Source organism: Perca flavescens, chromosome 9 (assembly GCF_004354835.1).
Source record: "Perca flavescens isolate YP-PL-M2 chromosome 9, PFLA_1.0, whole genome shotgun sequence".
NCBI classification, from domain to species: domain Eukaryota; kingdom Metazoa; phylum Chordata; class Actinopteri; order Perciformes; family Percidae; genus Perca; species Perca flavescens.
Genome location: NC_041339.1, coordinates 10,189,124 through 10,209,532, shown reverse-complemented (window position 1 = coordinate 10,209,532; position 20,409 = coordinate 10,189,124). Strand labels below are relative to the sequence as shown.

The 20,409-nt window shown below is 40.1% G+C and overlaps 2 protein-coding genes across 4 annotated transcripts; both read right to left on the bottom strand.

Moving 5' to 3' along the window:
- Positions 1-544: 544 nt before the first annotated feature.
- znf648 (zinc finger protein 648) lies at positions 545-4,072 on the bottom strand. Of its 3 annotated transcripts, none has more exons than XM_028587926.1 (4): positions 4,057-4,072; positions 3,223-3,340; positions 3,030-3,095; positions 545-2,689 (listed from the first exon to the last, which is right to left on the bottom strand). In XM_028587926.1, exon 4 carries the CDS (start codon positions 2,607-2,609, stop codon positions 1,107-1,109), a length of 1,503 nt encoding a protein of 500 aa, XP_028443727.1. In that variant the 5' UTR covers positions 2,610-2,689; positions 3,030-3,095; positions 3,223-3,340; positions 4,057-4,072; the 3' UTR covers positions 545-1,106. The 3 variants fall into 3 exon arrangements, with proteins under 3 accessions (XP_028443727.1, XP_028443725.1, XP_028443726.1); XM_028587924.1 differs by lacking the exon at positions 4,057-4,072 and adding an exon at positions 3,420-3,618 and having other exon boundaries at positions 3,223-3,356; XM_028587925.1 differs by lacking the exon at positions 4,057-4,072 and adding an exon at positions 3,420-3,618.
- Positions 4,073-16,143: 12,071 nt separating this feature from the next.
- glulb (glutamate-ammonia ligase (glutamine synthase) b) lies at positions 16,144-19,615 on the bottom strand. The gene is made up of 7 exons (XM_028586939.1): positions 19,416-19,615; positions 18,818-18,998; positions 18,542-18,703; positions 18,310-18,456; positions 17,429-17,556; positions 17,090-17,289; positions 16,144-16,969 (listed from the first exon to the last, which is right to left on the bottom strand). The coding sequence occupies exons 2-7, from the start codon at positions 18,981-18,983 to the stop codon at positions 16,651-16,653; spliced, it is 1,122 nt and encodes a 373-aa protein (XP_028442740.1). The 5' UTR covers positions 18,984-18,998; positions 19,416-19,615; the 3' UTR covers positions 16,144-16,650.
- Positions 19,616-20,409: the final 794 nt, after the last annotated feature.

Below are 20,409 nucleotides of genomic sequence, written 5' to 3'. Positions count from 1 at the left end.
TTTAACCTGACTCTGCTTCGTATTTGCTTACGAATATCCATCTGGGAACTTTCCGTTGGAGAACTTTTGGGAGGGGGGAAAATACTGGTTAGCTGATTGGATAAACCATCTGTCTATATAGATAGATGGGCCAAATCAACCAATCAGATCAAACTCTTGAACCCAAGCATTGGGTTTGGTAATCTGCCATTACCATGTTGGCAGGTAACTTTTCTTTAAAATACCAGTTAACGCTAATGGTAGCTAGCTAGCTTGGTTGGCAGAACGCTGAACAAGACAATCTTAGGCAATCAAAATGTTCCAGTTAACTTTAATGAAAAAAAGCTGCGCAGCATTCGAATGTTGATTTAGAATATGTGTCCAAGTTATGAATGAAGCATCAACCTTTTCTGTACAGCCCTAGTCCTTATTGATTCCTTCAAGAGCAAACATAATTAGTCATAAACATAAATAAAAATAAAAGAGTTGATTTTGAAACACCAAACATGTTTATTGAGATTGACATTAATTTAATTTAACACTACAGGTACAACATAAGCTCCTACATTCTCCCACAAGTTTAAAAGACCATCTTCCAAACCATAACTGTTTATTGTGCTTGGCAATTATTAAATATATGTATTATAAATATATTAATACATAATAAACATATTTAAAGATATCCTCCTACATGGAAATAGCTGTATTTCCAAACATAATAATGAATAGAAAGCACCATAAAAAAACTGACTGACTGATTAGCTAGCTTCCCTAAACCATTAAACTGGTCTATTAATGTGGTCACAATAATGTGTCTCAGGAGGTACCACTGGCTTATGGCCATGTTAGAGCACTTTTGCAGTGATAGCTGCTTTTGTTTCAAGAAAAAGTGCAGCAGCATTCAGAACTGACCCCAACTGGTGGCAATTTTTATCCCACAACATTCTCATGGAAACCAAGCACCATGGGGAATGAGACTGAACAAGTTTTAAAACTCTTACGGCACATACCATTCATACCTTTACATAAATAAACTGGTGCCCTATGACTTTGAAAGGATGTGCCTTGTCTAAAACTGATAATTTAAACACTATTGCAAATGGAGTGCATAGTACTTTTAAACTGATTTAGACATTGGTGCCCATGTGGTTCAGCATATGCTGTGCAAGCTTTGCGGCACACTGGAAAGATTTATCACACTTCACACAGACAAAGATCCTCCCAGCACAGGTTTGCTCTTGGTGAAGCTTCAATGTGTCTAGGTCGCTAAAGTTCTTGCTGCATCCTGTGCAGTTGTGGGGCTTCTCTTTATTGTGGACATACTGGTGACGAACAAGGCGAGAAGCCATGGCAAACGCCACGCCACACCCTGTACACTTATAGGGCCGCGCTCCAGTGTGAATGGCCTCGTGCTCGGTCAAGTTGGACGACTTCGTGAAACACTTGGAGCAAACCATGCAGACGTACGGACGCACTCCTGCGTGGATCTTTTGGTGCTCTGCCATACGACTAGCCAGAGTAAAGGTTTTCCCACAGTCAGGGCAGGAGAATGGCCTTTCTCCCAAATGCTTACGCTCATGACGCTTCAGGGAGAAAGGTTTATTGAAGGTCTTTCCACAGTGCGTGCATGGGAAGGGCTTGTTATTGGTATGCATGTTCCGCTCATGCTTTCGCAAGTCAGAGGAGCGAATGAAATCCTTGCCACAAGTGTCACAGACGTAGGGCTTTTCACCAGTGTGTGTGCGGATATGCTTGCGGTAATCTGAGGACCAGATATAGGTCTTGACACAGAAGGGGCAGTGATATGGTCTGTCACCTGTGTGTAGATGTTTGTGTTGCTGCAGTGTGCCCTGATGAGAGTAAGCCTTGCCACAAATATCACACACGTGTGGCTTGAGGCCAGAGTGTGTTTGCAAGTGACTCTGTAGGTTGGAGAGCTTCTTAAAAGCCCAGTTGCAGTGTGTGCAATTGAAGGGACGGTGCTCTTTGTCAACTCCACCGCGTTTTTTCATTGCTACCAAAAGTCGAGAGATCTTGTCATCTTCACACGTTTTAAGTAATTTCTTAACAGGACTGTTTACATTCTTCTTTTTGGCCTTGTTCCCACCTCCACCTGGAGAATATTCTTCCACATTTACCTCTTTGAGTTTAGATGCCCTATGTCTGGCTGAGAAATTGCTTTGTATGTTATGGCTCTTGAGGTATAGAGAGCAGTTACTTTCCTTCCTTTGTGCAGTTTCCAAGAGAACTTCATTAGATCCATATATTTTATTGTGCTTTTGTTTATTGTCAATAGGTTTAGTGCATTGTAAAAATCTTTGACTGCTGGGGTCTTTGTCGTCTTTAAATCCTGTTCCTTCTCCTGGTGAAAGCTCAGCAAACTTCTCCACGAGAGACCAGTTTGGTGTTTGGGGGTTCAGATAAAGGATTCCAGTGTCACTGCTCTCTGAAAGTAGGTTCATACCACAAATACCGCCAAATGAAGTGTCAGTTTTCACATGGTGAGTGTTAATTAAGATCTGTCCATCTGGGAGAGAAGGAGTGACACAATTGCTTTCTTGGTGTTTCCTATTACTTATCTTTTCAACACCTTCCCTGTCAGACATCCTTGGGGAGATTTCATCAGCCATGGCTACGTGTAGTGGGGCAGGAAATCATCTGCATGAATTTTAAGGTGATCAGGGAATTCCGGACACTATGCCTTAAAGACCTGAAAATGAAATACATAGAGCACTATTACCATCCACATCTAAGCCCAATGGGTCTTTATCATAACTTAAATAAAAAAAAGTCAGTGATGGTCATATCATTTTTTTCAAATAGTTGTAATTTCTTCATAATAGCCACAATTACAATTCCTTTCTTGCTGTATTCACCAGGACCTTGGGTATATCTTTCAAATAAAGTTGTACCTGGTAGTCATATGCCAAGTGAATTCCTAAACTTACACATGGGCTTTATAGCTTTTTCTTATCTTTCTATAAAAATAAAAACACACTCAGACTTCACAAACTTAACAAATTGAAAACATTTTACTTATGACTACTCACCCTGCAGTCTCCTTCAGAGCAGGTCAGATCCAGAAATGCCACAGAGATTGACTACCAGCCCCGGGTCTAGTATATATGAGAAATGTGCAGTGGAGTTAACAGGCGGGGATTGGCAGCAGCAGCAGCCATCTCTGAGTCAGCATCTATCCTGCTAATCAGCAACAACAATGAAATCTTATCTGGCTCAGCTTACCTTTCACTCTGCAGCGCTGTGGAGGTCTGGCAATGCGAGACTAACCTTTCACTGACTTAGCATAGGCTACCGTCTGTTTGCAAGGATGTTGAGTAGGTTTCAAGGTCAGTAAGTAAGCCTACAAGAGACAAGAACTACAAGAACTCAATCTCAGACTGAATACTATTGTTTTCAAACTTTTGGGTTTGGGTACTTACAGTAACGTAGCCGTTTAGTGAGATACTTGTATCCCTGACTACTCTTCAACTTTTAAAAGGCAGGACAACAAAACTGACGTTCCCAAAATAAACACACAAAAAGGCTACTTTGCCGTGTTAGCAGGTTGGCCGGGCACTGATATTTAAATAGGTTACAAGGTCACACGTGCGTTAATGAATTTAGACAATTAAAACAAATGCCAGAAATATCCTATGACCTAACGTGTTTAGCGCGTCATACTGCTTACAGTGATATACAGTGATAATGAAATTCAGTATCAAACTAATGATGCGTTTTGGATGACAGCCAAGAACATTCATTTCTATTTAATGTTTGTGTGCATTTTTTATTTAGTCCTCAACGTGTCGCTCTTTTCTTGCTATTTTTATGAACACACGCTCACGGACTGTGCATGGATGTATTATGAGATAGGACTGTGGTAAATCACCGGCTTCATTAAAAAAAAAAAAAACGGCAGAGGACTATTTTATTTTGGATATACATCGTATTGTGTGGATTTTAAGAATAACAGAATGTTATCAATTCCGTATTTGAAAAAGGAGAGTAAAACACATGTAGGCCTATCAGCTCCTTTATTCTATCTCTTTTCATGGAAACAGAGGGTCTCGTAATTACCTTATTTTTAAAGAAGGCTATTAGTTGTATATGTCCAGGGTGTGACTGAAAAAACTAAATGAGTAATAGCTTTAATTACGTGTGAGCCTGACTGGTTTTAAGAGCACTGTGCAGCTCTTGTTCTTAGATGATAAATAAGTTGTAATTCAGTTTTTCGTCAGTAGGTGACCTCGTATTCCTTTGGGAACTATTCAAAATCATGTTGCATTCAGTGAGGAGAATGTACTGGTCATGCACTGTGGTATACTCAATCTTTACTACTACTTGTATTCTCAAAAACAGACAATGCCTTCATCAGTTTAGAGAAATCTTGATTTTCTTATATTGTTCCTTTCCTGAATTTCTCTTAGAATGTTCATCACTAATTAGGCAAAATCCTTGTCTTTTGACAGTGGTCTTTTACACTGTAATGACAGACTGGACTTGAGCAGGCTGCATGTTAGGTGATTGAAAAGTTCTCGTGAGACTAATGTCGTACTTAAATGGACAGTGCCGGTCTGCATTTGCTGCATTTTAGGACAGGGCAGCAGATTGAAATTGGACACTTACTAAATCACCTTCACAAAGCTATGTTTTGTGTTTGTCGACTCATTGTTTCCCACATAGCAACACCACATACATACAGGTAAATTTCTAATGTAAGCTTTCAGAAATATTGAATATGTCCCCTGTGTTAGCTAATCCCATGCAAATAATGCATATTATCAAAAAATGAAAAGCTAAATATTGACATTTGTGGGTTGGTGAAATTGAAAATATGCTCTAGAATACAGTATAAAGTAAAATAATGGTTGGCCAACATTATGTTATGTTATATAACTGTGCCTTTTTGCTTGGTCAGAGGGAGTGGAAATGTTTATGACCTTGCGTCTTTGTGTTCGTCAACTGGAAGCTGTCACAACAAAACCATGGTGGCTGTTACGCAAGTGTCTTTAGGGGCAAGCACAAAAAATGAACCCGGATGCTGATGCTGTACTAACAACATGTTTAAGGAGCATCACCCAGGAAGTCCCTGTTGGGATTAGAAAGATTGTGGTTTGTTAGTTTACTGGGTGTTTGTGTTTTTTCCCTACCCCAGTCAGGACAGTGTTTTTCTCTCATGATCATCATCAAAGAAGTTAAAGGGATATGTCACCGCTGGAAAGATTATGTATTCTATGTATTCAAATTGGGTCATTTATGTAGTAGAAATGTCAAATAATTTTAGAAGTTGGTGCCTTCTATACCGAGAAAAGCCAGAAATTTATTTTTGGCTCATGTGGATGAAAGACTTTCAACTCCCAGAATGCACTTGCTTTGCTTCCCTATGAGGCGACTCCCAAGCTACGCCTACCGGTTACAGAGTGCAGTCAAGTCAAGTGGGTTTTTATTGTCATTTCAACCATATTCACTGCATATAGTGAAACAAAAGAACATTTCACCATGGCTCAAGTGGTTACACACTTACACACAAGTTACACACTTAAAATATATAAAAACGACATTATATAAAAACGACATTATATAAAAACGAAATACGAGACAGGCTACATTTAATGCACACACATTATAGACTATACATAAAGTGCAATTACTACTTAAAATAGAGCATTTAAGACAACAAAAGACAGGGCATAAGTAGACTTGTAACAGAGCACTGATTGTTATAAGTTAGGTTCATGTGAGGTGAAGTTAGAATATAAGAGACCTTGAGATTTGCGTGGTTATAATCACCAGCAACAATAAATAGTCCATCCAGATGTGTGCTTTGGAGCTCACTGATAGCTCCGTAAAGTTCAGCTAACGCATTGGTAGCATTAGCATTTGGTAAGATGTAAACAACGAGTAAAAACACAGCCGTGAATTTGCGTGGAAATGTAGAATGGTTGGTATTTAACAGTCACAAACCCCACCAGCGGTGAGCAGTAGTTGGATACAAGCACCGCATTTCTGCACCAGTCCGTGTTAACACAGCCCACCTCCATGAGTCTAAAGGCCCAGACACACCGAGCAGACGGCTGACCCTCGGCAGAAAAGGCAGTTGGACTAATCAGTCTCCCCGAGTTGGGTAAAAAGGTGCCTTGGAACACACCAAAGCAATGAAACTGAGATTTTCCCTGTTTTCGGGTTAGCACTCTACCAATCAGAAGGGTCATTTGAGTCTGACTGCCGGCAGTGCCCGCCCCGTCGATTACATGTCAAATCGGCCAAAATTAAGGCTGATGGCCCCTTGGACGGATGACGGCACGGAACACACCGAACAGACTCGAGTCACTGACCTCGCCAGACTGTCCAATTATCGGCTTGGTGTGTCTCGGGCTTTACCTGGCGACAGAGCAGCATCTCCATCAGCTCGGAAGGCTAGCAGGCCTGGTAGCTGGATAGCAGATTCCGGTCCATTGTTGTTCAGCCATGTTTCCACGAAAACAAAAACACAGCAGTCTCTGAACTTGCGTTGGGAGTTTCGTTGAAGTTGGATGTAGTCCAGTTTGTTGTCTAATGAGCAGACATTTGCAAGCAGGATGGATGGGACAGGTGGCCGGCTAGCATTAGCTTTCCACCTAGCTCGAACTCCTGATTCCTGTTTCCGCTTTCTCGCACACCGCTTTCGATGTCCCCTTCCCCAGCTAGCGGCATCAAGCGTCACTGCAGGCTGAGGTGCTTGTCTGTGTAGCAGGCAAAACTTGCGTAGTGTGTCGAGTATTCCGTCTGTAATAAAGTTTCTTGCATATTCTCCGATCTGTAGCAATGTATCCCAGTGGTACACATGTGCGGTAGTTTGAATTCATATAATTGCAAGGTTGCTACTGAAAAGAGAGAACCTGTTAGCTTAGCTTCAAGATGGCTGAAACTCGACTCGCATCAGGTAGTGACAGTTCCACCTCCTATGGGCGGGTTGAAACCATGCGGAACTAGCTGGCTGTAGTCTATAGCATCTGGCCGAGAATACCTCCGATGACACAAAATGAAGATTTTTATGTCATCAGAGGGTTTTTTTCCAGACACACAATACAGAGATCTATCGTCTCAAGGGGACATGAGGGAGGGAAGCACGGTCATTCAAAAATACTACTGGGTTTCTACTGATACAAAGCTTAATGCTAATTGGTGAAGTATACCTTTCAGGAGAAAGAAGACAAATACATGCTTGCTTATGTTAAGTTTTTTAAGTTTGAGCTTTAAACAAATGTCTATTCATTTAAAATATTGCTTTACATCATTACATTATTTATATTCAACCTGACTGAACTCAGCATGAATGTGAGTTAGTAGGATACATGCAATCTGTAAGGACCATCAACTAACACAAATATATTTTTAAACATGATTTGCTAGAAAGTTGGACATGAATGAATATTTCATCGATATGCATGTAACCCACTGGCAAACTGCACAGAAAAAGTGCAGAGTCATTCTAGGGGTGGTTCTTAAATTTCATGGAGGAGTAGACCGCCTTAATTGAGAACATACCACATCTTGGAATTTTCCACAGAACACAAGTTCTCCGGCTGTGGTTATGGTTGAATTTGCTAAGCATCCAGTTGCATAAGTTGTACCCTCCAGAACATTGACCCACATCATACTCTTAATGCATACCTGATGTAGAAGAAGTATAGAAGGTGGACAAAATAAAAGAAACACTTTAATTCCAAAAAGGCAGCACTACAAATGAAATGACTTAAAGACTTATTAAGGGTGGAATTCCCATATTTATGACACAGATAGTGAGATACAGTAAAGATGAGGGGGACTTCATTTTCATTTTCCCATATCAAAGACAGTGTTGAGAGAGATAACTGTTTGTGTCAGTGATTACCAGCCTGCAGAAAAATTGGTCCTCTTCTTATGCTGCCCATAATGACTTGTTCAGTTTATATCATATCTAGGAGAGAGCAAACAAGCTTGGCACTGTCAGTGACGTGCAGAACTGACAACTTTAATGCATAGTCTAAATTTAGTATAAGGAACTGTTGCGCCAAAGCACTGCAGAAGAACATGCCAGCAAAGAAAAGTATCAGATAATCCTTCTGACCTCAAAGGAAAAGTGAGCCTCAGAGTGTTCAGTGTAGTGGAAAGTGTTAACATATTATCTTAAACTGCTGGATCCTAGTTGATGGGTAGTCTCCCTCTTGAAAGTGCCATTTTTATGCTTTTCTTTGCTGTTTTTGGCAAATTATCAGAACTGTGGAAGTGAGTTAAATGAATGATGGGACTTTGATCTTATAACGTCCCTAACATGCATCATCAGGATACCAATTATCAATTTAGCGCATTAGGAGACTTCAAATCTGCTTATTTCATTCACCTCCATATTGAAGCAGCCAATATAACTCATGGCCTCTTTGTCCTCTTGTCTTTTAAAAGGCTGTTTGACTAGATTGTACCTACAGCTACTACAGTATTATGCTTTTTTATTTTTTATTTTTTTTACCAGATCTAATTTGGGGCCTTTTTCAAAGAACAGTTCACCCTAAAATCAAAAGTACATATTTTTCTCTCATCTGTAGTGCTATTTAACAATATAGATTGTTTTGGTCTGAGTTGCCTAGTGTTGCAGATATAGATCGAAGAGATGTCTGTCTTCTCTCAAATAATGGTACATGGAACTCGGCTTGTGGTGCTCAAAGGGCCAAACAAAAATACATTTGACAAACTCAACAGCAATGTCTCCTTCCAGAAATCATGACCCAATCTAGACCTGGTTTTGAGCAGTTTCATGTTGGAACTGCTTTCTTTATACCAAACTACACCCCCCCAACCGTATAATTGCACATGGATGAAAAGGCTCATCCTTGTTGCAGCACGAGATGTAAACATTATTTGGCATCCTCCTTGGCTGAGCTGTAATGTTAGCTAGCTCAGCCGAGCTAGCAGTATCAGTGAACTATAAACTAATATCCAAAAATGTAGCAATGTCGAGCCACATGCCTCTCATTCGTGAGTGTGCTTCCTTCTGCGCAGTGATACTTTAAATAAAAAGTTTGGTAGAAAGAAAATAGTTCCTACATGAAACTACTCACAACCAGGTTTGTGGATTATATTGAGATGTTAACATTCATATGCTTATTCACTTTATTGCTAAGGGAAGCATCAGTTAAATATAATGCTACAGGTAGGAGAGGAGTAAGGTTAGCAGGTGGAAATAGCCAGCATGACTCTGTCCCAAGGAAAAACATCCACCTACCAAAAGCATTAAAGCTAATGAATTAACACTTATATTTTGTTTGTTTAATCAGAACAAAAGGTAGTAGGTTATGTGTGGGACTATTTCTTGGCCTGATGCAGTGACTTTGGATTTGCTTTGCTAAGCATCCAGTTGCAAAGTTGTTTTATTAGGTAGCTTTATTTTATTATTTCGATTTTGTATGGAGCCAGCTGCTTGTCTCCCTCTGCTTCCACTCTGTATGCTAGCATAGCTAAGAGTCCCCTCTCTTAGAAAAAACTTTTATTTTTATTGTTGCTACAAAGAAATTCAAAAGGTACAACTGTGACAGTACATTTTCTCCAGAGCTACAGATTGAGGTGTTTTTATGTTATCCTACTATGTTTTTTGTTCACCCCTGTGCTTACTTGTGTGACCTTTGTGAAATTCCATCTTTGTGACTGGAGGATGGGGGTGGTGTTGCACTCATGGTTCCTGAAGGTCACAGAATGGGGGCTTGTAAACTTCAGGATCAGATTTGACAACGGGGGAGGAGAACAGACAATGAGAGGACAACTCAAAGGAAAGTCCAAGTAAACAAATCCATTATGAAAACAACTTGCTTTGTGTTATTTTTGCTTAAAACCTATCAACCCCACATGATTGATTGATGTTGTGAAAAAAACAATGATAGCTAAAGAGGAGTTTACTGCTGATTAGTTGGTCCTGCAGGGCAAAGACTTGTTTGTTATGTGAAGTAAATACAAAAGGCTCCCTAAAACAATGCAAAGCATCTGGGCAATGTCTTTGCAATCTTTATCTAAAAGAACAAAATGCACTTGAGTAACAGACACATGACTAAAGACTAAAACAGAGACTAAAAGAGAGAATGTTTTGTCCCCGCTTTGGGCTTTAGCAACCTGACACCAGGGAAAAGAGCAAAACAGAATAAGTGGGAAACTTTCAGGGAAGTGGTTTCTAGCCTGCTCTTGTCAGTCAAACACAGAGGAGAAGAACAAGTAAGCTTTGACCCATGTTTACAACTTCTTATGTTTGCACTGATATTTAGTGCAGCTTACCACAGTATGCTATTCAAGCATGAAGCAGAACACATACAGTATGATCCCATAGTATGATATGGGGGGGGGGGGGTATTAGCCGTAAAGCACTTGGGTCTTTCTCTCTTATTTTCCTGTCAACCCAAAGTAAAATGGTAAAATGTTTGAGATGACAGAAACACTATCCATTTGAACCATAACAGACCTATATAAAAAAAAAACATTTTGGTAAGTGTTTGCTTTCTGTCCACTAAATATGAAGCTACAGCCAGCAGCCGGTAACTTAATTTAGCATAAACATTGTAAATGGTGAAACAAGTAGCCTGAATCTTGCCCAACAAAAAATATAATCCACCGACCAGCACCATTAATTAACATGCCACATCTTCCTTGTTAGTATGAAAATGGCAATGCACTGTAAAACTTAAAAAATACATTTAATACTTTGTTTAATAACTGAAATGTAAAAATGACAAGTTGCGGGTTTTTTTCGGGAACATGTGCTCGACAGTAACTTCCTAAAGTCTTGTTGTCTGTCTGAAGTTGCGTCTGTTTCCCCTTGCTTCCAGTCTTTATGCTAAGCTAGCCTCTTGGCTGAAGCTTCATATTTGGCCCACAGACATGAAAGTGGTATCGACCTTCTCATCTAACTCTTGGTAAAAAATCAAATAAACATATTTCCCAAATTATGAACTATTCTTTTAGAACTTGTTTTTTCTATCCCCAGATGTGAAGTGTGTATCATGGCAATTTAAACGTACAGTATGTCATTTTCTGCCACTCAATCTCTCAATTAAAACAATGGATGATAAACACGGACTTTTGATGACGTTGTGAAGATGTGTGGAATTATGGGAGTTGTAGTTTTCATTGTTAAAAACCATCGGCGATTAGAATGCATCTGTTCACGGACAAATTTACCCATTCAAGTTTATTCACGTTACGTTTAGTAACATTTATTCTAATAATAGCTTCAGTTTCCCCAACATAATTATGTTTTACTTTATTCGATTTGTAGCGTATTGCTAACTGACCAGTTAGCTAGTAAGCAAGCAAGCTAACATTAGCCAGCAGTTAAAACCACAATATATTTCACATGTCAATGTCACCTTTTGGATGTTTTCAACACCGGGGCGAAAGGGGTTTGTCGAAACATTAATCAATGAAGCTGAGAGATGGGTGTGGGAGGGGATGGCTGGCAGAATCCACGGGACAGGTACGTCTGATGGCCGCAGCAGCATAAGATCTCCCAGCTGCCTGGGAATTATCTCCCCCTTCACTTTTTTGTCTTCTTAACTAATCATTTTGGAACCTAACCCACCTTTTGTCAGGTCAATTTAACTGTAAAGACAGCTAAACGCGAAGGGGGAAAAAATTCGGCAAGGAGGAGATTTTTGGCACGAACATCGGTAATGTTAGACGTAGACAGAGACGTAACATTACAGATGGCCTCTGTTCTGACTCACGTGCCTGGGTCTGATATGGTCTGTTTCCCGATGGTTCAACTGCCGTTAGCGCCGTTAGCACCCGGTGCTAGAGTTAAGTGCTGGCCGGGTTTGGATTGCTGGAATGATAGTGGCTGGCTGCTAGCTGGCTGGGGGCTAACGTTAACTATATGTCCCGGGCTGTTGTCAGCTCTCATCCAGACTGAAGTCTCTTAGCGCCGCAAGAGTGATGCAGACAGAACGCGGTGTGCTACCTGGCTAAATAAGCATTAGATTAGTTGTCTATCTATACAGCTAACATACAGCTACTTGTCAACCAGCACATTGTAGTAACTAAGCTGGCTTGATCGATATTGAAATGTATCAATAAATAAGGTCTCTGATGTATTACTGTGTTGCAAAGTGGCATATGCATTAATGACAAAATGATGCCATGTGGCAGAAAAAAGCAGTATTAGGATTACTGAGTATAACTCTTTCTGTGACATTGAATGATTTACAATTACTCTCGAACGTATCTTCTGGGTTCACATGTTTTGACGGAAGTTAGAGCAACTAGACGGGTCAAAGGTTATATGACGCCACTGACAGGCGACTAAACGAAACGTCCCATGCCCAGAAATAAAATTACAGATTTCTCTGGGTTTGAAAATTGTTGGAAACATTTGGTATAGTGTAAGTACACAACTCAACACAATAGGTATAGTCGTTTTTTAGACATTTTGATGCAGAAATGTTACATATTGTACCTTTAAATGTAAAGCAGAAGCAGTTATTTATCCCAAGAATCCTATGAATTGAGATGCGTGTCTGTTCACATGACATGCATTGAGCTTATTCTTAGGCCTTTCACACATTATCATGTTTCTTATTGAGTCAGCTGTGGTGCACGTGCTGCAGTACTGTCATAATAGGACACACACACAATCACACAAGGAAGCTCCTTGTCCAAACATTACTGAGATTTTTTTGTAATGAATTTGGATATAAACCAAATTGAACCTTGTTGGTTCCCATTATCCATCTGGAGAAAGTATTTTATAAACTATATTTAATCTACTAGTAAGATCTGAGCTTTAAGATCAGATTTAATCATGGCAGTCAGGACAGTTCTAATCATACAACCGGGATGTGTTTGTTTCACATGTTGATGATGTTTGTCACAATTGGTGGTGGTCTGATCTCCATCAATGCTCCTCCATCCAGGGTTCTCTAACCTTTCTGTCTCACTGGACGGCTCTGCTTTCACAGCTGCTCAAGTTTCCGACCATCAGGCCAGCAATGCTGTGACAGTTTTCACTACATGTCCCCAAACCCACCGCCACAGGGAAGAAGGCTTTGGATGGGGGGTGGGGTGAAGATGAGAGGGAGGGTGGGACAGAAACACAGCCAATCTGTTGTCAACAGTGATAGTATCTCTGACTGCATTTATGAGATGAGATTAGAGTTAACGCAGCAAAGGATGGTGCTTCATTTACTGTTTGGACTCTGATATCTGATTAAGTCTAGAGCCTCTAATTAAATTGCAGTTCCAATGCGTCATTATTTACGATGAATAGTCTGTGTTGTGTGACGAAAAGGACACACAAATATCAAGCAAGTGTCTTGATATTTGTTACACTGGCTTTTTAGGAGATTTTTAAGAACCACAGTTGCAGTTTGAACTTTGTGCACTAAACATATTCTCACTAGACCTGCCTGTTGTTATGTTACAGCTGGTATGGGGTCCCACCCCCGCCCGCCGGCACCAGATTGCCTGAATTTGGACTTCACTGCCATGGAAACGACTCTAGGCATAATGGTTTTCTTCATGAGACCTCCTCTTTTCCAATTCATCTGCCCATGTTATCTTATCTAAAATAGTAATGTATATCCTCATATTGTTGCCAAAGCGGTTCATTCACACACTTTCACATCCCTCTGTACAGACAGTACAATGGGATCAGATAACAGGAGAAATTGAGGAGGGGCTCTACTTGTAATGCAATAGGAACATTTCAATAAGGTTGTGCAACAGAGTAAATATGCAGTACTAAGAAAAAGGCATTCCAACTGTATGTCCACCTCCTTAGGTATCACTACAGTATGTGCTGATATCCTCAGTCAATAGTTTGTTTGTAGTAAAAGTGACTCTTCTAATGTCTTTTTATTATATACCAACAAAAAAAAAAACTGAGCCACTGACTGAATATCTGTGATTTTGCAAGTGGAATTTACATGCATTAACAGTTTCTGAGCTCAGCTTGTGGACATCATTTAACGAAGGCAAAGCAATGTGATTTGGACATCTTCGTTTGGCACTAAATTACGAGCCAAATCGAATTTGGTCTGTTCTCACACTGCTGCCACTACATCACTGCAAGCAAATACCACTTCTGGCACAGTGACATCAGTTCAGGGCATCCATGCTAAATCAAAAAGAGAAAATATAGATTTATTAATATAATTATTATATAGCACTTTCAGGGAAAGAAAACTGGAATACGTTTGGCTGACCAAACTTTGCACTTTACTTGGATTAAAGCCAAATTACTTTAGTTTTGGTTGCAAAACACCTCACCTGTGATTAGTAGTAGTTGTAGTAGTAGTATTGAGAAGTACTGGCAAAATGTCTGCCCAGTGGTGTGCATTCCCTAAATTTGTCCTTAAACAACAAACACACCTGCAGCTTCATTGAAAGAAGTGATTAGATAACTAACTTGAGATTTACAGAATACCTTTCAAGCCCCAGGTGTACCTCATGAACCTCAAACTAGGTATCTTATAAAACCAGATTTAATAGAGCATTGCACTGTAAGGTCTCGGTCATGGTATAATTTTGTAGGATCGTGACAAAACTAATACTGGGGCCACTTTGGGCTAAATACTTTTAAGATGTAAGGATCTCCCCTTTCTTATGTGTTTGTTTGCTACTTTTGTTAGCTCGTTTGTCCCCTCATATAGCTCATATAGAGCTCTATACAAATTATATGTTTCCTAATGAACATGAGACCACAACTCTTTTCTTTGCTGGCTACTTGCATAAAAACTATGTCTAGTTTTTGTGAGTAGAGGTTCCATGTCTCCCTTAAGGACACTTAGAAAAGACATGATGATGAGATAGAACTACTAGAGAGCCTCTCTCGACCACACTGTCACCTTACTGACACCTGTGATCCCAGTTCATGGCCCACAGACTAAAATAAATTCTCAAGCACACACAATCATTTATGTTAAATTTAGGCTAATTGCCTAAATGATAAATCACTCAAACACACATTTATTAAATATAAAATACAATATTATTAGTTAAAACCAGTGATTTAATCAACTTTTTTGCTTTCATTTCTGTCAATGATCTGTCTTGTGACCCATCTAGAAGCAGTCGTTTGTTGACAACTGCTGTTGGAGTCTTTTAGCATGTCTCACCTTGTTAAACCTGTCCCAGTCAGAAACTCTGCCTTGGGCAACCTCAGCTGTCTGAGCTTAGCTGTGAACCAGTGTTTGTCATTATTATAATTCACCCTGTTGCTTGAAGTCACAGCCTTTGTGTATCCATCCACATTGTTCCTGAAAACCTGCCAGTCTGTGCAGTCCAAGCATGCCTGAATATCTTCCATAGCTTAACTGTTCCCACTGCTTAAATGTCCTCACAACATGTAAACAGAGCTTTCCGACTATATGCAGGAAACAGGTGGACCATGGCATGGTCAGTGTCCCAGTGCATTTTGGACACTGCTGATTGTATTGTAACAATGGTCCAAAGTATTCTCCTCTCTGGTTGGGCATTTAACAACCTGTATTTGGGGAGTTCATGGCTTAGATTGCCTTTGAAGTCGGGGTTTGTCCACTGCAAATGGTATCTGGTCGGCTTATCAGTGTTACAAAGTTTAATCATCAAGTTAGTTTTTCTTCTGAACTGTGAAACTGTGTACTCTAATTATCAAACAATATTGGTTACCGGAACTTCTTTAAGTTGCTAATGCAATATGGTGAGTAATACAGTACACTGTACAACTAACTGCTCAAAATGAACCATCCTTCTACAAGGGTTTTCAGGTTATTTTGGAAGGAACTTCCCATCCTTTACTTTCCTGGCCTACTTTAAGAGCTAGTCCATAGGTCATCAAGGACTGTGTCAAAACAACATAAAGACAGTTACACACACTTTGTTTTCATTGACCTGCACTATAAAAGGAGCAAGCCCCAAGTAGTCAGCAAAGTCAGTGCGCTCACATGCATGTTGTCACTGCCTTCACAAAATGACAAATTAAGCATTTAAGGTTTGACGTCATGTTGAATTTCTATTGAAGCAGCCATTTGGTCTGTTTAGCTGTTTGAAATAGAGGGAGGATGTGGATGTTCCCATGTCTTAATTAACATCCATTTGTTGAACATTACAGTGCATTTTCCCTTAACGCTGGTCACATTTCAGAGATTCATATCAGCTGACAGTCTGGGTACATGTGGGAATAAACTGGAGTTAAGTTAGATCTAAAATGTTAGGAGTTTATTTTTTGACAATAACAAGTGAAAAACAGACATGCATCATTAAAAAATAAAATAAAAGACAAAAGTAGATTGGCTATGTTGCCTTACATAGTGACCTTACTGTATCTATCCACAACATGATAAAACCACCATTGTGACAGGCCAAGACTACTAAAAACATTCAAATGCCTTTGGGATCCTTTGGGTTAGAGTTACAAGATCTACAGACAGTTTTTCCATTAGTACCAGTTAAATACATTACAATAATGTCATTCTATACATGTTATCAGATATCATGACACCATGATAAAAATGTGTTGGCAGTGTTTGAGCCAGAGGTAAAGACTTGCTGTATACAACTGAATGCACAAAGAATACCTCAATTATTATTTCATCTGTCAAGTAAAAATTTAAAAAAAAAAATGGTAAAGATCAATCCAAGTCTTGAAAGAAGATGGCTAAATACAGTACTGGTAATGACACTTGGTCTTAAGACCGCTCATTTGCTGTGATCTGTGGGCTCCTCTCCTTCTTCCTTGAGTAAACATGTGCGCACTAGCGCCTCTGTAACTATGTAAGGGTCGCAGTTGGCCGATGGACGGCGGTCCTCAAAGTAGCCCTTCTTGTCCTGCCCTACCGAGCGAGGGATGCGGATGCTGGCACCACGATTGGCCACACCAGCCGAAAACTCGTCTATGCTCGAGGTTTCGTGATGGCCGGTGAGACGTCTGGCATTGTCGAGCCCGCCTTTGGGATCGTAGGCACGGATGTGATACATGTGTCTCTTTGCCAGCCTTTCGATCGACTCCTCAATGATTCTGTAAAGAAAAAAAAAGGAATTAGAAAACACTCAAAATCCCAAATAAAAAAAAAAAAAAGAAAAATAAAATATCATACCAGTTATTTATTAAACTGAAACAACAAAAATGCATTCTTACTTCAGTCCGCCATCCTCTCGCATCTCCTTTGTGCTGAAGTTGGTGTGGCAACCGGCGCCATTCCAGTTCCCTGAAATTGGTTTGGGGTCAAAAGAGACCACCACACCAAAATCCTCACACACTCTGTGAAGGATGAAGCGAGCAACCCACAGATGGTCCCCCATGTTGATTCCTTCACAAGGCCCAACCTGGAACTCCCACTGAAACACATCAGGGACTAGATTATTGACATAATTAATTCATTATCATCATCATCATCATCATCATCTGGTATTCCACAATTTGACAACAAATGAAAGTGAGATAACACAAAAATAACAAGACAAAAAGGGACAATACCTGAGCTGGCATGACTTCAGCATTGGTGCCACAGATGTCAACACCAGCGTACAGACAGGCTCTGTAGTGCGCCTCCACTATGTCTCGCCCATATGCCTTATCTGCTCCCACTCCACAGTAATAAGGCCCTAATGAGGTGGAAGGTAACCAAATATTTTCACTGATCTGACCTTTAAGATTGCTAATGTATTATATTTAAATAAACCGAGTAGGTTTACAAGCACACTTATATTCCACTATTTTTCTGAATCTGACAATATTCCGAATTTGATACAGGTCAAATAAACAGAATATTCCGTTTGGATATTCCGAATAATGCCTTTCTGAATATAACATTTCCGATTAAGATATATGGGACATGCTGGTATTAGAAGCATTCTTTTGACACGTACAGAGCAGGTCACAGTGTCACCGAGCCCGCCAAATGCGCATTTGGAATAAGAGTCTCAATCAGGGCATTTACCGCAGTTTGCGACAGTTTACGGGTTATGGTCAGCTCTGTGCGTTGCTATGGTTGTTGTTCACCAACCAACCAGCCAACAGTTGGCAAGGCTGGTGTAGAGACGAATGACCAAAAGAAAAGCCTGTATCTATGGTCGTAAGAAGAAACACACCTACTTTTAAAAACTATAAAACCAAAATTTTCAAGAAGGTGGTTGATGGAAGGAAATAGAGAGGCTGTTGTGTTCATATGGTTGAACAAATCTGCCACTGGTGGAAAACTTTGTAAAAATTCTATTGTGCACAGCACAGCTGCATGTAAACAGGAATAGTAGTGTCATGTAAACAACTTTTCAAAATATTGTCTTTTTCAGAATAAGGACAAAAACCTGAATAAAATGTGCATGTAAGTTAAGACAAGCAAGAGAACCAATACTAACCTTGTGGACCTGGGAAGCCGTTGGAGGGCCAGCCAAAGGGGTGTCCATCCGTGCTCAGGAGAGTGTACTCCTGCTCCATTCCAAACCATGGATGGTTATTCTCCACCATGCTCATGATCTGTTTACAGGTTTGGCGCAGATTGGTCTCTGTTGGAACAACAATAGTGAGTATAGCTGAAATACATAACAGCTTTAACTGCAACCACTTTCAGGTTTGTTCTTATCTGCTTACCTGCTGGCTTGCGGTTGTACTTGAGCACCTCACAGAGCACCAGCTTGTTGGGGTCTTTTCTGAACGGGTCCCTGAACATGGCTGCAGGGATCAGGAACATGTCACTGTTGGAGCCCTCTGACTGGTAGGTGCTGGAGCCATCAAAGTTCCACTCAGGAAGATCTGACACAGAAAAACAACTGAAATCAATTATCTACTCTACTCTAAGTCTTAAAAATATCATGTTTTACTGCAAGCGGATGTGGAAGAGTTGTTCACGTTGGAGCCAGATCTTACCCTCAATCGTCTTGGGTTCAGAATCCAAAGTTCTGGTCTTGCAGCGCAGTCCCTCTCCAGAGCCATCTATCCAGATGTACATGGCTTGGGCCTTATCCCCCTGAGGGAGGTTCATGTACTGCTGTTTAACAGCTTTGTTCAGTTTTGAACTTGCTGAGGTGGCCATTTTCTTGACCAAATCCTACAGAGTGAAGAGAAGAGACGATAGCCTTGATAAGCACAGCGGAGCCACTATATCTCAATGCACATACACAGATACTGTGTACATCAAGAAAGGGTGTCACGGAAAAGCACAAAAAAGCTGACACAGAAAAGGTTCAATTAAATGTTTTTGACAAGGAAAATTAACATTTTGAACGAATAACAGCTCCAGCCTACAACCTGCTTAATCATCTGATGCTCATATGAGACAGGATTAGTGGAAATCAACATTCGTTACATTACACAGCATTTATGGTAACGTTAGAGTAAAGTCAACATCCACACATTGACATAACAAACAGGTAGCCTAGAACAAAGGGAAAATTTCAGAAGCACACAAATAGAAAACAATTTATCCGTGTAGGAATAAATCCAGCAGAAGATAAAAAGCTCTTACCTTATGTTAAGTGTAAGAAAATATCAAAAGACTATAAGAGCCTCTGGATGCGTGGTCTTTGTGAAGGTATCTATTGTTTTTCATTCCTGCTTCCTTCGCTGTTTTCATGTTGGATTTATAGCGCTGCTGAGCATCTCCGCCGCTTCCGATTGGCCGAACAAAAACGTGATCAGTCCGTCACTGAGGTGAAACCCCGCAGAGCAAGTCAGCGAGAGCAAATCAAACAGCGAGAACAAAACAAACAGGATTTAAATGTGACACAGACAGAGAGAAAGAGACACATTTTCACTAAGAGTGAAAAACACGTGGTGCGCCCTCTAGTGACGTAAACCTGATTCTTATAAAACATGATTCTTATAAACAGAACAATTTGTTCCCAGAAGTTCAAATCAATAGAAAAGACAGGACAGCGTTAAAGATTATGTTTTAAAATGTCAGCAAACACTTAACGTAAAGGTAAAACTACTGTAAATTGATAAATGCAAATTGTGCATGTTAAAAGTGTCAGATTTACATTAGCAAAATAAAATGTGAAAAATCACTTGAAAACTGAACTGAAAACACCTGAAAAATGCACATAACACAAGAGCTGTTTTAAGTAAGTTATACATATTTCATGACAACATATGCATCAACTGACAAAAATGTCCAACCAGTATTAAAACCAAACCAGAGCCGGTCTAAGGAGAGCCATTTCACTCTTTAGCCCCATTGTAACGAATTTGGTTGCAGTTCCACCAGAGTTCAACTGGGGGTGATTGCAGGCGAGTGCAAAATGAATGGGACTCTGTGGAGCTACAGTAGATGGCTAAATTTGTCTCTTTTGCCTGATTGCCGTTGTCAAATCTCAGATTTGATTGCAAATTCAACATGGATTATAGGTTCGAAAGTTGAATGAACGAGTAGGTCTACTTATGTCCTTTTGATTTCTTACAGGTTGAGTTTTTGTTGCCCATAACACGCTAGCATTCTGCTAATGAATGCTGATTGGTCA

Excerpts from the sequence above, each read along its gene's own strand:
- znf648 (XM_028587926.1), bottom strand. The coding sequence starts at position 2,609 with ATGGCTGATGAAATCTCCCCAAGGATGTCTGACAGGGAAGGTGTTGAA.
- glulb (XM_028586939.1), bottom strand. The coding sequence starts at position 18,983 with ATGGCCACCTCAGCAAGTTCAAAACTGAACAAAGCTGTTAAACAGCAG. Across the intron at positions 18,704-18,817 it reads TGAACCCAAGACGATTGAGG|ATCTTCCTGAGTGGAACTTT; the intron begins GTAAGATCTGGC and ends TTTCTGTGTCAG. Across the intron at positions 17,557-18,309 it reads CGGCTTCCCAGGTCCACAAG|GGCCTTATTACTGTGGAGTG; the intron begins GTTAGTATTGGT and ends CCACCTCATTAG.